Below are 18,660 nucleotides of genomic sequence, written 5' to 3'. Positions count from 1 at the left end.
GCGCCTACGTTCGCGTGTGCACCGGGACAGAGGCGATAAATAACGGCCACGGCGGCCATTACTTGTCGCTCACCCTCTGGCACGGGTGCTCCTGGGGGTGCGCGACCATCGCCACCCTCGCGTGCAATCCATTTTCCTACTTTCCAGCGGAAATATTCGGCGTATGGGATCGATCAGCAACTGGGAGCACGACCGTCGTCCACCTTTTCCCTGAATCCAATTTTCATTCGGAAACTGTTGAATATTTATTTGTTAAATAAATAGAGTTTCGATCTAAGTATGTAATTAATTAATGTAGTTTTACAAAACGAAAATGCTGTTCTTAGCTTGACGGTTTTCTGCTAACTGAGTTTGAAACAATAAATTAGTGCCCTCCTCAGATAGTACTGACCTTTGCAAGGAAAAATATATGCATGCAATGCTTATTCTTAACAGAAATAATAGCTCGTTCGTACCGATTAGTTAGTTTAAAATCTTCGATTAAATTATTAATTTTTTGAAAAATAATAGGATTGAAACCAATTCTCTCTGAATGAAATAATAATACGTCCATGGAACCGACGAGAGTCGAAATAAAAATTCGTTTAAGTGGAATTTCGCGAATTTGGTCAGACGCGCTGTTAAATCGCGACCAGCGTCGATCGGTCGAACGATAGAACGAGATCGATTTTTTACCGTTTCGATTGCGATATGGTCGAAGCGACCAGCGAGTCGAGACGCGTTAAATGCACGGCAAAATGGAGACAACACGGATCGAGCGCCGTTGCTTAATTGCGCCGCGGCGTATTACTTTCGTTTCTGCTTTTTGTCTTCATTAATGGCACTCCGTTTTCCATTCGGGCCATTATTAGCTACGATAGCGCGGTCGTGTTACGGTTCGCGGAAGGGGTCGCTGCACTTTTCCCCGGTGAACGTATTATTTCGTCAAGTGTACTTTCGCGAGCGCACCTGAGGGGTCCTTGAATCGCACCGGCGATAAATCGCTCGCTGCCCGGCACGAGTTGCATTGTCACGATTTCGCGGACGAAAATAGAACGCACGGTGTTTTCTTTCGTGGAATTGCGATCGATTCTTATTAAAAATGAAACGCATATCAAGGAGTTCCCCAAGAAATATTCGAGGGGACTTTCGTGTACATTCGAGACAATTTCAGCAATTCCAACGGAATCGAAGGAATTCCAAAGCGAAAGCTTGGGAAAAAAAATTAGGACCGAACGAGACGATTTTACCTCGGCGTCCAGACGGCCAGACGTAGCGACGACAGCGCCGTTCCAGCGCCAGCGGGGACGCCATGCGTCCCGACGGACGTCCTGATTGGCCGACGCGAGGCGTCTGCGCGGTTTTCCGCCCGTATTGACTTTGCACCCTTTCCCTCGTCGCTCCGTTTCCTCCCTCCAACTGTGTCGCTCGAGAGCCTTGTGCGCGCTCGCGCACGCCTAAATTCTCCCCCTCTACCCCCTCTCTTCGCCGCTGTTCCATCGTCTTCTTCGTCGACGAACTCCCTTATTCCCGTTTCCACGTCCTCCTCGTATCCCCGTTGCTCCCCGTTTCTCATTCCCCGGGCGCGTACACACGCGCGCACGTACACCAACCTTCGCCCCCCTCCTTCGCGTTTGCCCCCCTCCTTCCCTCTCTCAAGCTCACCACGCGTCCCCTAGGAAGACCGCGAGCGCGCAGGAACAAAGGACCAACGCGGAACGAGCGCGGAAGCACCCGCGCGGAGGGGGCGGGGGGAGTGGAAGCACAAAGGAAGGTGACTCGGTTCACGGGTAACGCACGAAACCCGCGACCACGAAGGGGAAGCATCGCGAGGCGAGGGGAACGGCCGCCGGGGGAAGGAGTGGGGGTCAGGCTACACGCGAGGCGAGTGTCTTACAATTGATTTTCACGCCAGTTTGATTTATTCGACCGCGCCACCGGCTGCCGCGTTTTTCGTGCCCGCGGGCCCCAGCGACGGAGGAGTCATCCGACCAGTCGGCCTACACCACCCCCTCCCACGCCACGACCGTTCTTCCCCCTATCTTCCTTTCTGCCTTCGCGTCCCCCCTTCTGCTCGTCCTAGCCAAGATTTATGGACTTCCAGGACGATTCTTTCTAGATCGACGAGACCCTTTTTCTGGTGGCCCGTTTCTGGAGAGTGGACCCCGAGATCGCTAACGCTTCCACAATTTTTCAACATAATTTCCATAAGCGTTTCCAGCCCTACTTATTTTTAAACCGTGGAATTCAAATGTTTGCAACGGAACGTAGAAAAGAGTAAAAAAAAAATGTCCCTTGGTCGGTGTAGTCGCGACCAGCGAGACTGGCTGGTTCGCGAGCGCAATTGTCTGAACGAAATAGTCGCGACGACTGGATTGGCCATCGCGACGAGGACCGTAGAGATTGTCGGGGATATTGCAGCGACGTCGCGATTTTCTGGAACTATTCTCCGTCGTCCGGCACCGGCGAAAACGTTTCGCAGATATTGCGATGCTCCTCTTTCAACTCGAATTGACTTTTAAAATCTTTCCCTGGAGGATGCGACGCGATAGGATCTTCCATCCACTTCGCGACTGCTCTTCCATACACACGAAGCGATAAGGGGATCTGAAATTCAACGGTAACCTCCGTCCTCCCACTTGCAGAAACTCCCTGACGATCTAGTAACTTTCCTCGTCTATGGTAACGGCCCCCAAAGAACTAAAACGAGTATTTGCAACAAGCAAACACAATCGTTTTTCTATTCGCGTTCAAAGAATCAGACTCACAATACACTCTTTTAACATTCGAAATTCCTAATTATTTACATTCTCCATATTTTCAATTTCCTCGTAACTATTTCGACACACTATTCTGGTGAAATTTAGAAACAATTGTAATCGTTCGATCTATTTATCGAACGCTTTAGATACGCCTCCGTGCGCAGGACTCCCCAAATCGTTCGTTTAAGCGACAGGGTATAACAAATGTCCCTAGAATCGTTCACAGAAAAATAAACAGACACGCCAGAGAGGCGGTGGTACGTTTCTCGTGAACATTTCGATATTTCTCGTCGTTCAATTTTATCCAAGCGGCAGAAGGACCGCCGAAATCGAGTCCACCCCAAGCAGGGATCTACCCTCTACATGGGAAGGACGGGATAGGATTGGTCCTTGATTGCTGGAGGGGTCGTTTCCCGGACACGGGTGGGATACATCGAGATCGCGGCCAATGATAGCGAGCGCAGCTGCCCTGGGGAATCTACGAATCCTTCTCCGGAGATCCAGAGCCCTTTCGACTAGAAGGGGGAGGGCTGGAAGCCTGAAGCCTCCCAACGACGATAGGACTCGGGATTACATCTACCAACCCCCTTTCATGCCGGCCATCAACCCTAACTGTTACCCTGGTGTCAAGAAACGGCTACATCTCGCTTAATGACACTCGAATACAGGAAATAATAACTGGGGTGGTTCCAGAGAGTAAACAACCTTCTCTCCACTTACCCCTAAACCAGAATCATTCCTCAAACACTAAAAAGTAAAACTGTTAAATGTGATTTTCCATCGTTTATCCGATCACGCGTTTTGCAAAGTACGGGTCCGATACGAACATTTTCTTGCGCTCCACGGATTAATTATTTATTCCTCGACGGAGGAATATGGCTGTAAACTGCGCCCGACACGGAATACGAGCTGACGCACGCGAGAAAAATTCTTTCGTACTTTCTCGCGTGATTATGGCCGCGCGGGTTTCACGCGCAAAATCCTGGCCCCCCGTTTCCTTTGTGCTACAATGTTTTGACGTAGGAAGCTTGAAAATTTCAACCGTAAATTGCTGCAATTTTTTCGCTCGCTTTCATCGCGATTCCGCGTCGCGGCTGAGTTCTTCGATGTGAAATTGCTTCTCTTTTTTGTTCTTTTTCGAACATTAAGAACGATACAAATCGCGACCCCGACAGCTCCACGCTAATTAATGCTCTTGCCCTACGTGGTGTTCGTAATTCTCGAACGGAGAAGAAAGAATTAGGTATTAAAATGTAATAATACGTTTCATCCCCAGCAAATCCGGCGCTGGTAAAAACTGATAGCAACGGATTGACTGAACGGAACCGAATTACCTCGAACGCGAGGTAAATCAATTTCAAGTCCGTCGCTTGTACGGCACGGTAGTTTATCGAGCGGTCGATTGTTTCTTTGTGTCGGTGAATGATCGATCGACTTGTCGGACAGTCGAAACTGGTCGTCCAATCGCGGCGTGCCGAATCTTAAGTAGCCAGGTCGCACGAGAAAAAAAACCATGTATTGTTCGAGGTAACGGTGTCCGCCTTCGACTCTTATTATCGCGCCGATTGGGATTAAAATCCGATCTCCAGCACTCTACTATTTCTCTAGAAACTCAAACTTCACTTTTACGAAGCCAGGTTCATGGAATAATAATTAATCTTCAGCCTCCAGATTCAAAATGTCTGCCCACTGGCTAAAAAATCTAATTTGCAAGCACCTAGAAAAAGAATTGTAACGATCCAAACTGGAGAATTCAAAATGGCGAAGTCGAGAAATTTTCACGTGTGAAGGCTACTTTAAGTTATAGAAAAGGGAAACGAGTCGATTCAACTATCGAAATTTCAGCCCACTGGCTAAAAAATCTAATTTGCAAGCACCTAGAAAAAGAATTGTAACGATCCAAACTGGAGAATTCAAAATGGCGAAGTCGAGAAATTTTCACGTGTGGAGGTGGCTTTAGGTGATCGAAAAAGGGAGACGAGTAGATTCAACTATCGAAATTTCAACCCACTGTGTAAAAAATTGAATTTACAGGCGTCTAGAAAAAGAATTGCAACGTTTCAAACTCTAGAATTTAAAATAACCGGGTCGAGAAATTATCACGTGTGGAGGCGGCTTTAGGTGATCGAAAAGGGAGACCAATCAATCTAACTATCAAAATTTCAGCACACTATCTAAATATCTAATTAACACGGATCTGGAAAAAGAATCGCGAATGATCTGAACTCGAGAATTCAAAATGGCGGAGTGGAAAAATTTTCACGAACGAAGGCGGCTTTAGGTGATCGAAAAAGGGAGACGAGCCAATTAGATGGGCGTGCGCCGAAATAAATAAAAGAAATAGATTCAACCTCGAAAAAGAGGTGGAGAGGAAAAGGGCGAGTAACGAATCGTCCTAACCTATTAACTTGTAAATTGCTTCCGACTGTTGGTGCCGAGGGGTACGCGCAATACCGGTCGCGCATAAATTCGCGAAATAAATCGTGGCGCTTGTCGGCCGACGAAACGGGACGCGCGACGAAATTATTGGCTGGCGTTGATCGGTGGATCGCTCGTAAAGATCCGACGGATCGCTGGTACGGCGGGGGAAAAAAATCCTCCGCGACAATACGGGATCGGCAATATGGCCGAAATTTCACCGGGGACCTCGGAGCAGTTTCATTAAAATTGCAAATCGGTGAAACGGTCGAGAGTAACGGCGGTGGTCGTCATTCTAATTCCTGATTCGACCGTTTGATAAGATTCCGGGATTCTAAGACACCGAATGGCGACGATTTTTGTGGAAACGAAACCTGTTCCTTAGTAGGCAACACGCCTCGTTTGTTAATTGTTAGTTGCAGCAACAAACATTTATTCGCGAAGATTCCAATTATCAAAATGTCGAGCAACGAACATTATTCTAGGGAATTTGTTTACATTCTTGTATGAAGTCGTGACGATACAGAAATCTAGGGAATTTCTGGTTTAATTTACTTAATAAAAAAGCGATTTGAAACGCTGATTATCGAATTTTCTAGTATCGAAGAGTCATGGATTGGGGTAAGGGCGTCGATTAACGGCAAAGAACGAACGCTAGGGGGAAAAAGAGGCCGCCAGAGAGCGCAAGGATCGCGAGGTGGGGGAGAAAGAGGCGCGAGACAAGAGTGGCGGCGATCTCGAGGCGGACAGCGACGTATTCAAAGTGTGAACGGATGCAAATCTCGTCTCTCATGAGCGGAATTTTCAAGGAAGCTGAAAGATGGATGGAGCACGGCCGCCGGCACCGGACAATACGACGGCATTTGCATCTGGTACATAATTCAGTCGCCGTTTCTGCCCCGGACCACGACTGCGTGTGCTGTTCATAAACCACCGGTGGCGATCTCACGAAATCCAGGAGGCTCGCTGACTAGGGAAATGACGACGCGCCTTCCTTTTTCCCTTACCGTCTCTCTTCCTCTCTTTTCCTTTACGCTCGCGCGCGCGACCGCTCGAAATTTATTCCAGTGAATTTTAATGGACCACAGCCGCGCTCTCCCGGATCGTTACGCTATCCTTTTGTTCCTCGTGATTATAATTAACCAGCGCTGTACGTCGGGATTTAATTATTCCATGCAGCGACGGTACCCTCCGATTGGATAATCTAGGGATTTTTTTCCAACGTTCTCGATCGAAACCCAAGCAGAACCCGAGGGAAACCATCCAGCGTCGGATGGATCGAAGGTTAACCGCCTCCTTCGCCGAGGATCGCGAGTCGAATTTTCATAGTGGCGTTTCGGGACGATCTAGAGACTTTTCGTAGATGGCTAAAACCAGTGAAAATCAAGCGCAATCTCGTCGAACAATTAATTTCTAGTGACCTTGCGCGGTCATCGAAGACATTCTCTAGTAACTTTCGACGCCAGTCGTTTCGCGGCAGATTCGAATCGTTGCTTCGCCGCGAATAATTTCCATAATTAATCCCGATCGCGTGGAAAGTAGCTGCGAGTCGCACGAACGGATGAGTTCACGTTGTCGGGGGGGAAAACTCGATTCACTTTCGGTCCCAGTCACACCGTGCGAGGGAAATTTCTTGGGTGGAGGTGAAAAATCTACCGGCGCTTTCTCGTAACCGCTCCACCGATCGAGAAAACGAATTCGAGGGCAACGACACACGAGTCCAACTCGTCTCGCGGATCATACGCGGGCACAATGCTCGACGAGATCCGTATCTTGGATCTCAGACACCTAGCGCGGTATTGTGTCCCGCGAAGGTAAACGACATTTTTTTTAATGGAGCCCCTCTCTTTTGGCCTCGCGAACGATCTCGGAACGTTTCGATATCGTTTTCTGGTATTAGAGATCGATTAACGCGAGCAATGATACGTCACAATTCGATAGGATTAAGATTAGTAGACGCAATAGGCCCTAAGGATATCTTTAGACCCCCCGTTGTCAAAACGAAAGCAACAGTGGATTTTGCAATTTCATACGGTAGAACTTGCGTTTCTAACGAGGCCATTCATTTACAATTTTGTAATATATCAACGTGAAATCGTTAAAATATCAATTTTAATAATCGCAAATAAGAATATTTGAAATTCCGTTTGTCGGAGAAAGATTACGTGCATGGCGGTTTATTTATAGAAACGTTATCCCCCAAGGTTCGACCGTACCATTATTTAGCAAACTGTGAGTAGAGGATTTCTTAAAATAAACAAAATGGTCGCCAGTGCGTCGATTATGCCTAACGGACAATGTAGGACAACGCCTCTCGTTGCTTGCATTTTTCTTCGACTCTTCTTTCGCTCCAAGTTTCTCTTTTGTGCGAACTGTGAATCGTGGGAAGGGGTTCGGTTCAAGATGTCGAGGATGAACGGTTTGCCCTCTCGGAGCAACGAATGCGGAGTCGTTGGCCGATCTCTGCTCGCGGAAGCCATGCGATGGCGCGTGGCTGACCCGATACAAAAACAATATGGAAATATCAATATCTCCGCCATTTTTGTACTCCGAATCACAACCAGAAACACAGTATTTATAAAAAAAAAAAAAACTAGTACGATCGATTCTACTAAACTGTTCGTATACAAGGTTTGACTATTCCTAGTTTCCCTTCGTGGAAAAGTAACAGATCAATCTTACGTCAATTTCTTGAGTAACCAATTGCATGAATGATCGGGAGAAGATCTATTACATGTAAGTACGACGCATGTGGTTTATGCATGACGGTGCACGGTTACATTTCAGTCGAGCAGGACGGTTCTTCAACGAACGATTTTCTAATAGATCTATAGCTCCTACGGAACTTACTGTCTTCTAAAATAGATCTCTATTCTCGCTGCCACTCGTTAACTGTTTCTTCGTCGAACCTGTCGATACCGAGATGGCAAAAAATTGGACAACTGCCTGGAATGTTTAACAGGTTGAAATGCTCTTCCTACGAAAATGATCGACTGCACGTTGCCGGAGTACAAAAATTACTATAACAGTAGAATCGAATGGGGCACACGCCTCTACGAGCTCTTTTCATTGTTTTTGCGCACTGAATCGACCACGTGTTACGGTACACTCTGTACACTTAATTATAGTCCGTGCATGAAATACATGTCTGCCATCGTTTCCTGGTTTGAATACTTATCCATTATTCTAACACACGCGTTATGGGAATATCAAGTGCTCCTGGCAAGGGAACGAATTAGGACGGTTATAAATACTCGTCGATTTTCTATCGAGAATTAATGAAATTCCAAACTTACAATTCAATCTTTCGAATTTGTCTGTCTCGTGCAATTTTTCTTTGGTGAGTGTACATTGTGGGCCACTGCATATTGCCATTTAGAATTACGTCACTGTTATTACGCGTAGCGAAGAATGTTTCAGATGAAGTTGAATGGTTTCGAGAAGGGCACATTCTGACGATGCTAGTTTTCTTGTAGGTATAATGTTGTATTATTATAAATTAATATACATTACACGACACTTTCTGCACCGACAATGCTTGCCTTCTTGCTTAATGCTTTGTCTACGATTTTATACAACGGCGTTATGAAATGTAAACATTTGAGAATAGTTCTAATTGAAAAATAAGTTGTACGCCGACTACCATGGTCAATATGAGAGACTGTATACACAGGGTGAGTGAATCATAAATCTATCGATTCTGACAATGTGATTTAAATGGCCGTCACGATAAAACCTTTTCCTCAGTCATAATTTCCTAATAACATTAAAATATCTCCTAAGCTAATGATTTTTTATTGTGAATGTTAAGGAGAATCTATTGCAATAAGAAATATATGATTCCATTTACGAAATCGTTAATGATCTTCACATGTCTTCTACATATCCACTTACAAGAAAATTAGTATCAGAATATGGCCCCCTCGAAACCATTCAACTTCATCTGAAATATTTTATAATAATAACACAATACGTAATGATCCACCCTGTATATCGAGGACGTTTGTTTGAATTTACGAGAGGTCCAGGTTGAAAAATTCGTTTCCGACGCCGCGTTTTTCGAAATCCTGCCGACGGACGTGCGACGCATCCCCGATCCGCCATTTCCTCGACGTCGTAGCACCAGAATTCCACCGCAGGCGCGTAAAAAAGTCGAGAGGCCACGGGCCCGGGGGCCTATTCCTCGGTCTGAAAAATTCCACCAAGGGGTTAACGGGTCCCGCGAGCGTCGCTGGCGCTTCTGTGGCCGCTGGAATGTCCAGGAACGCCCGGAGGACCGTAACTCCGACGAGCACGGCATTGCACGGCGTGGCATGGCGCGCGATAAGGATCGCCAGGACGAGAAAAGAAAAGGGAGAGCGTGTAGGACAGCCGTTAACGAGCGATTCCACGCAGAAGGTTAGCCCCCGCCTCCTCGTCCCTCCGACCGGCTTCCTCTTCCTCGCCCAGGATCGTCGATCTTCCCGAGCTGACGTCCTCGAGGATTCAACGACGTCTCAAAAATTTCGATCCCTCGATCTCCGGCTGGGATTTCCTCCCGTTTCTATCGCCTCGATCTCCCGTATTTCCTCCCCTTAAACGCGGAATTCATTTTTATTTTCACCAAATCTCGTCGAGCGGTAAAGGAAACAGTCGCGAAACGAACATTTTCGACGTAAGCCGCCATTAGATCGTCCCGAAAGGGGGTGAATGCCAGCAGGGGCGGCAGAACGTGCCCCAAAACGAAACAGGGGAACGAAGAAACGACCGAGAATCGACAGAAAAGAAAAAAGTCAGCTGTTCCCTGCCTATCTTCCACCCGTTAAGGGGAGAGAGTGAAATTGTAAAACGAAAAGTGATATTTGACAATTTTTTTACGGCATAAGGGTTCGATGAAACTTTTTGCTACTTTCTATATACAGGGTGTTCGGCCACCTATAGCAAAAATTTTAATGAGCGATAGTAGAGGCCAAAATAAGACGAAAATCAAGAATACTAATTTGTTGATGGAAGCTTCGTTAAAAAGTTATTAACAATTAAATTCAAAAATTTCATATCGTTCTGGAAAAATTATTTTCGGTTGCGGGGGTCAACTACAATCATTTTTGGTGAGTACACATACCTCCGAAATCCTATCTACTTTCGAGAAAAAAAATCGAGTAGGTGCTGAAATTTTTCGGCGAAAAAAAATTTTTCAAATCGTTCTAAAAAAATTATTTTCGGTTGCGGGGATCAATTACAATCATTTTTTATCATTGCACATACCTCCAAAATCGTACGCACTTTCGAGAAAAAAATTCCTTACTGAAAATCCAATTAGGTGCCTAAATTTTTCAACGGAGAAAAAAAATTGCAAATCGTTGTGGAAAAATTATTTTCGGTTGCGGAGGTCAATTACAATCAGTTTTTGTCATTAGACATACCCTCGAAATCCTGCCCACTTTCGAGAAAAAAAATAGAGAAGGTGTGAAATTATTCGAGAAAATTAAAAAATTGCAAATCGTTGTGGAAAAATTATTTTCGGTTGTAGGGTTCAATTACAGTCATTTTTGGTGAATAGACATGCCCCCGAAATCTTGCGCATTTTCGAGAAAAAAATTCAGTAAGGGCGGCACTTTAAACGTTAATAACTTTTTAACGAAGCTTCCATCAACAAATTGGTATTCTTGATTTTTGTCTTATTTTGGCCTCTACTATCGCTCATTAAAATCTTTGCTAGAGGTGGCCGAACACCCTGTATATTCTTTGACATTTCAAGATACAAATATTTCTTTTTCGTTACGTTTTATCGACTTTGGATGAAATAATAAATGTTACTCCTTGGGTGGACAGCGTTGATCGCCGTGCAGTCTAGCATTTTTAACTCCACGTAGGAACTAATTGTTTGATCGAAAATTCCGTACGTACAACTAAAGAGAATAATATTAAGAATCACTGCACAAAGTTTTAGTTAATTTTGAGAAAAACGCGTTTAAATTATCGCACTAGACTAGATACACTTGGTCCACACAGCTATCTCGATCCAAACACTTCCCATTCGTATAAAAACTTGACCAGAGCAGAAACAATAAAAGAGTTTCAAACAAATGTCCCGAAGTAAAGTTAATTCCAAGCCTTACGCATTACATTTTTTACATCTACTAAAACTTCTGCAACTTCGTCATTTTTGCGAATTTTACTTCAATACTTCAGGGGGTCATTCATAAAACTCCAAACATTGTAAAGATTTTTTCAATTCGTCACAGTTCCTCCATTAACGCGGCGGAATTAATTTCTATTTTCACTGTATTTCGACGAATGATAAAAGGGATCGAAAATTCGCTGTTTTCGACGCGAGCCGCCATTAGATCGTCCGGAAAGGGGGTGAGCGCCAGCAGGGGGAGGCAGAGCGTGCCCCAAAACGAAACAGAACCGTCCGCCCGTGTGGCGAACGAAGAAACAACCGAGAACCGACGGAAAGGAAAAAAAGTCCCGAAAAGTTCCCAGCTGTTCCCTCCTGCCTATCTTCGCGGCGAATCAAAGATGGCGTCGGCCGGTTGCCAGCGTCGGAGGGGGTCAGAGTGGAGAGGGGGGGGTTTTCAACCCTTGCTATCTGGCCCATCAGGGTTCTTTCGAGCGCACGGTCGTACAGCGCACGTTAATAATAACGCTCCGACTGGAATTTCCGTGGAAGAGACACGTCGACACAATGTGCGTTTTCACGTTACATGCGCCGCGGACTTTATTATTTTGGAAATAGGCAGGGGGGGAGGAGGGGTCGCGTACCTGGCGGTGCTGACCATTGTTTTCGTAGATCGTATCGGCGATTCTCTTTCTCTCCTTTCGACGCATCTGTGACCCGATTCGCTCCCATGATCGCCCCGTAAAAACGCGACATATTGTGCGAAACGCACGTGGGACCCTCCTTTTTCGGCCCCCGGGGGTTGGAGGGGGGCTGTTCACGCTGTTTCACCCCTAGCTGGCCTCGTGAAAGACACTCGGGGGTCGAGGGTCGGTTAATCGAACGGATTTAAACGGTGGCGCTTCTCGTTTCTTTGTCTCTGGACGTTTGTGGCCACGTGGAAGGGTGTGATTGCTTCTAATTACTAGACTGAGGATGTTTATGCATTTATGGGAAACTTTCATTCCAAAAAATTACAGAATGCACTTAACATTAGGTTTACACACTCTCGTTGTGTTCACAGTTACATTAAAATGGAGTTTTTTAAAAATTAGGGTACATATTAACATCCTTACATTAATTAAATTCAATATAAATTGATTGAAAAAATATTTATGAGTTCTGTAATGTTAGGTTTAGAATATGAATGCATCAAATTGACACGCTCCGTAAATCTAGTGTTAATATGCAAAAATATAAGAAATTCTTCTATTTAGGTTTCGAGACAACCCTCTACAAAGCTCCAATTTGCATAAAGATCTTCAGTCTAGTGATTATTATACTACCTTTATTGTACAGACTTTATAGTAGAGCAAATACGAAAGACAGGAGAAATGAATTATTTCGCGAGAAAACCTCTGAAAAAGAAATCGGTGTCGTCGTATGACCAATCAAAAACAGTTTGACGGCGGGAAGGAAAATAGGGTCGAATACGAATTTCCTGCCACGCCTCACTTCGATACCAATTACCGAACCTGAGCGAAGTAATCGATTGTCCGGCGCGGTCGTTTCGTGCGATCGGGGACAAACTTTCGGTCGGCCAGTCCATTATTAAAACACGAGAGAGAAACGTAGCCGGAGGGATAAAAAGAACGCGCGGGGACACGACGAAGGAAGCCAGTTACACCGACGACGCGAAGAAAATTACAGTACCGGACGAAATGTGACACGCGCGCGACCGATAAATCGACGCCCGGCAGTTTGAACCGATACATATTTTATTGGGGCCCGTTGCGTCGATCCGGAGGATCCACGCGTGTGCGTCTACCCGGATGACTGATAGGTGGGCGGGACCGTTCAACGTCCTGTCATAATATTTGAGCTACTCTCGGACACCGAAAATCACGCAAAGTTCACCGCGCTTTTCGGGGGGATCCCACGACTCGCGTCGAGAAGAACAGCGGTTGGAACTTGGATCGACTGGCAAAGGTTCGCGAGAACGCGGCGATTAATAAATCCGAGCGGCGCGTGTGACGGCGTAATTAAAAATATGATGAGGCAGCGTCTAGAAAAAGCATGAAACCGTCCGGTTTCGCTCTGGCAACCGCGGGAGAAAGTGCACGGAGAGCGATAGCTATTCGCGTTTGCATCCACGGAATGCAACTAATATTATTTACCACAATACCGATCTATCGCGATGCTTCGAATACCAGGGATTCTAATCGCCTGACGCAGCTTCGTTTTTTTTTTTCTGCAACGCGAAATCCATTAGCGTTCCGCAACTTTCCCTGGGAGCGACTGTTATTTTTCCATAAACGAAATTTCACTTTCCGAGGTTTGCAAACACGCTCTACATCGTGAGTCGAGAATTCTTTTGATTCGATTAAAATTTGAACGAAGATACGATGTTGACTTTGAGAATTGTTCGGTGAATATCAGAATTTATTACAGACTGGAATTCCTTCGGAAGGACGTGGGACTGGATTTTGCATCTAGGAACAAGAACGAACGGAGGCTGATATCGGATTTCCGCGGCGTTGTATCGGACGAAACTATTCCGTCTGCCGTAGGTGCCAGGCTGCTCGACGAAAATAGATCGAATTCACACGAGCTCTACGAGCCGATCGCACGAAACACCCCCGCAGCCACCCTTCGAGCTATCGATCTGCCGACGCTCGCCCGATACCCTCTAATCCTGGCTCGATGTCGAATTTCCATTTCTAACGCGTTCGAATAATTCTCGGGGCACTTGCGATACCCGTACGCTTCGCTTCCGTTCGTAGGAAGCTCCGTTATAGATTCGATATTTTATAACAAAACAGTTCACGACCTCTAAATGAAGGGCTACGTATGATAGTTGCTCTAATTTTATCCTTTACAGCTAATGTATTCCGCTATAACTTTTAACCCTTTGCACTCCGAATTATATTTGAATTTTGTTACCAGCAGCTTCCAACGCTTTTAAGTCTTTTATTTAAAATTTACGTTAGCTAAAAAGTAGGGCAAATTTAAACGGAGGAACAAACAAATTCAATTAAATATCTGTTTTATTTACATTATTGTTGTATTTTTTAATTTTCAAGTGTATGATATCTCCTTGGTTTGGACTTGAAAAAACGTCGAGTGGGACTCGACAAGGGAGCTCATGAGATAAAAATTGATGTCGAGTCACACTCCACATAGGTGTGCAAAGGGTTAATAGATAGTTATACAACATGTTATAGTACTAGTTTATAGCAAAATAAAATCATATTATAATATATTATGAACGCTTCGATTTCGTTCAAAGGAAGCTCCGTTATAGTTTCGATATTTTATAGCAAAATAGTTCACGATCTGTAGATGAAGGGCTATGTATAATAGTTGCTCTATTTTTATACTTTATAGCTACTGTGTTCCACTATAACTTGGAATAGATTGTTATACAGCATGTTATAGTACTAGTTTATAGCAAAATAAAATCATATTATAATATATTATGAACGCTTCGATTTCGTTCAAAGGAAGCTCCGTTATAGTTTCGATATTTTATAGCAAAATAGTTCACGATCTGTAGATGAAGGGCTATGTATAATAGTTGCTCTATTTTTATAATTTATAGCTACTGTGTTCCACTATAACTTGGAATAGATTGTTATACAGCATGTTATAGTACTAGTTTATAGCAAAATAAAATCATATTATAATATATTATGAACGCTTCGATTTCGTTCAAAGGAAGCTCCGTTATAGTTTCGATATTTTATAGCAAAATAGTTCACGATCTACAGATAAAGGGTTATGCATGATAGTTGCTCTATTTTTATAATTTATAGCTTCTGTGTTCCACTATAATTTGGAATAGATTGTTATACAGCATGTTATAGTACTAGTTTATAGCAAAATAAAATCATATTATAATATATTATGAACGCTTCGATTTCGTTCAAAGGAAGCTCCGTTATAGTTTCAATATTTTATAGCAAGATAGTTCACGATCTGTAGATGAAAAGCTATGCATAATAGTTGCTCTATTTTTTAACTTTATAGCTTCTGTGTTTCACTATAACTTGGAATAGATATATGTTATATAGCATATTATAGTACTAGGTATACTAGAGTCATGTTATAGCATATTATGCACCCTTTGCTATAGTTTGGAGGAAGCACCGTTATAGTTTCGATATTTTATAGAAATACAGTTTACAACCTCTAAATGAAGGGCTACATACGATAGCGTTACGGATATTGCTCTATTTTTATCCTTTATAGCTACTGTGTTCGACTATAACTGGGATTAGATTGTTATATAGCAGAGTAGACAGTATGCTATAGAATTGAAGTTAGTATTGTATAGTACTAGTTATAGCAGACTAGAGTCCATATGGTATAAAACTACATTACTATAGCAATGCAGCAGTATTTATACATTTTATAATATATGGTATAAGACTACATATTATAGCAATATAGTATACGTAAGTATAGTAAGACGAAAATCAGGAATATGAATTTGTTGTTTGAGGCTTCGTTAAAAAGTTATTAAAAAATTTCAAATCATTCACGGAAAAATTATTTTCGTTTGCGGGGGTCAATTACAATCATTTTTGGTGAATAGACATACCCCCGAAATCCTACGCACTTTCGAGAACAAAATTCGAATAGGTGGTCAAATTCAACGAAATTAAAAAATTTCAAATTATTCTGAAAAAATTATTTCCGGTTGCAGTGGGCAATTACAATCATTTTTGGTCAATAGACATACCCCTGAAATCCTACACACTTTCGAGAAAAAAATTCGAGTATGTGGACAAAGTCGGCAAAATTAAAAAATTTCAAATCGTTCTGAGAAAATTATTTTCGGTGGAGGGGTCAATTACAATCATTTTTAGTGAACACACATACTCCCGAAATCCTACGTACTTTCGAGAAAAAAAATTCTTTATCAAAAATATACTGTGTAGCCGGAAATGTTTCTATAACTTTTTAACGAAGCCTCAATCAACAAATTAGTATCCTTGATTTTCGTCTTATTTTGACCTCTAGAATCTCCCATTAAAATGTTTCCCTTGTGTATAGTACTTGTTATAGTAGAATAGAAGCCATGTAGCTATAAGACTGCACATTATAGCAATACAGTATCTTATAGTACATGTTATAGTAATATAGCAGGATACGTCAGAAAATAGTTCACGATACAAGTTAAAACTGATTCTGTCATTCTGCAGCCTATAAAATAGTAGCTATTGGCGTGGTTCTATACATAAACCCGAGCAGTCGAACTGCAAACCTTTTGCCAGCGAACGTGACACAGCGAATCCCTATCGTCACGACGGAGCTCCCGACGAGTCTTCCTGTGCCTTTTACAGGCCATAACAGACGCGGCCAGGCGTTGTCCACCGATCGGAGGGAAGAGGGACCGTATATATTAATCGTCGTGTACAGGAAATTAACTTAGCCTTGTTTTATCATGCATTCTGATGACTGCATCTGCGTATCGTAAGAAACGTATAACGCTCCGCTGTTCCGCGCGCGCGCGTATTAATTATGTGCGACTCGGTATGCCGCGAAGGAAACGATCAAGGACACGCACTTTTACGAGACGGCCAGGTGCACCGGCGCTTTTCTGCGAATCGTCCCGTCGACCCGGAAACACCAATTGGATATCGATAAAATTCTCGACTCGGGACTCGAAACTCGGCCGCACGAAACACGTTCGATCACAAGGAATAGACCTTTGGCGCTCGAAAATGCAAGCTGCATCTTATCTGCGTTGCAAAAAAATAAAATGGACCTAGTCTGAGTCCTGTAATCTCAAAGGTAGCTAAAGTTATCACTGGTACTAAAATAAAAGTCCAGATGCGTTAGGTTTATCAGTCTGGGGCGCCCAAAGCCTCGAAATATCGTAGATATCGTTACACCTAATCACGTGCTATTGAAAGATGAGATGTTGGCACACCATCAAATTCCTTCCACTGTTTAGATTCTCGGTTCGACCTTAGTTCTTGATCGACTTATCCAATAATAACCAAGCACCTAAGAAGTGGAGGGGATTAGGTGGATCCTACATAGTAGCCATCACTTCGCCTCTGAATAGTACAGACGAGGATTGCAGTTTGCGTCCGATCGCCTAGCAACAGGCGCCTCCGTAATAACCTGACACATCCTCCCGATGGCGCGTAAAAATGGTCCCAAGTGCTCGAAGCCGGAGACCAGTTTGCGTACCTTGGACGAGGCTCGTTCCTCTAACGACTGTCTTCGATCCTTCTCGTTGAAATAGTCGCGGATACCGGGGAATATCATTCGACGGTGAAATGATTCAGCTTAGGTACTTACCAGCCGTCGTTTCGGTTTGATGAGGGGTCGATTCTGGCCGTTCATCTTGTAATAAAGCCCGCAAGCGTTGCAGAGGTAGTGTCCGGTGCCGTCTCGTCTCCAGAGCGGCGTCGACGTCGCGCCGCAATTCACGCACTCGCGACCCTCTATTGGAATTGCACCGAAGGAAAACAACGATTGTAATTAGTGGATCGTAGAGCCACGAGCGTGTATGGAGAAGCTACACGTTTATTGCTCGTGATAACGCCAGACTGAATTCTACGCGCGGGCGAACCGATTCGGATTCGCTTATATCGATCTACGAATATTTTCTTATCGAGAATTCGGTCTGGCTGATGCTGTCACGGGCGTGGTCTGAAAGCACCCACACATTGGCTTTTCGAAAATTTGGAATCGGAAGCTCGCGGACCTCCGAATCTTTGATATATTCTCGTTTGTAACGGGCAGAGAGTTTGCAAACGGACGAAAGATCGATCGTCGAAGGATGAAGAGAGCCAATTTCGAAGAGCCAGTGTGCTCGACACAAAGGTACAATTTACAAATTCGGTGATGAAACTCGCATGCAGTTGCAGACATACCATATCAAGCGATTACCAGAGCAAAAGCAGAGTCTCTTTAGGACCGTGGGCGTTCGAAGGACTCGTGGATCGAACACGATCGTCCGATAGCGGCTTGTTAATAGCAAGGACAACTTTTCAGACTGAATCGGAGAAGAAGGGAAAAGAGAAGACCTGCATCGTTAGTCTACCCCCCACCAGACAGCATAAGGAGAGAGGATAGGGCCCAAACTTCCAGACTTTGATCACTTTAAACAAATATTTTTTTTAATCGATATGTAAAAACGAAACGATTTATTTTTGTTCCTTGTTCTTAACCTCCGTAATCGTACCTTTGGATTTTTAATTTTACTTACTTACTTACGGTTCTCGTGGACGAGTTAACGAAGACACAAAAATTAAATATCAATCGTGTTTTAATGTGTAAATAATTCTTGTTTTATTGTTTGTTTAAAATCAGTCTGAAAATTTTGGAAACGGAGGGTAAAAGGAGTCGTCGAAGGATAAGAATATTTCCCGAGCCGTGAATTCCGCGTCTCTCGAATCGTCC

General features: G+C 43.9%; 1 protein-coding gene across 1 annotated transcript in view; it reads right to left on the bottom strand.

Annotated features, from left to right (window-relative positions):
- Window positions 1-18,660, bottom strand: part of LOC122402327 (GATA-binding factor C-like) — an 85,273-nt gene that overhangs the window by 50,118 nt on the left and 16,495 nt on the right. The window contains exons 3-4 of the mRNA XM_043405021.1: window positions 17,554-17,699; window positions 13,210-13,218 (exon numbers count right to left, since the gene is read on the bottom strand). Of these exons, the coding sequence (XP_043260956.1) occupies window positions 13,210-13,218; window positions 17,554-17,699 (155 nt within the window). The remainder of the gene's footprint in view (window positions 1-13,209; window positions 13,219-17,553; window positions 17,700-18,660) is intronic.

This window comes from Colletes gigas, unplaced genomic scaffold (genome assembly GCF_013123115.1).
Source record: "Colletes gigas isolate AHSC1104 unplaced genomic scaffold, ASM1312311v1 Colletes_gigas_Sc00035, whole genome shotgun sequence".
In the NCBI taxonomy this organism is placed as follows: domain Eukaryota; kingdom Metazoa; phylum Arthropoda; class Insecta; order Hymenoptera; family Colletidae; genus Colletes; species Colletes gigas.
This window is presented reverse-complemented; position numbering and strand designations above follow the sequence as displayed.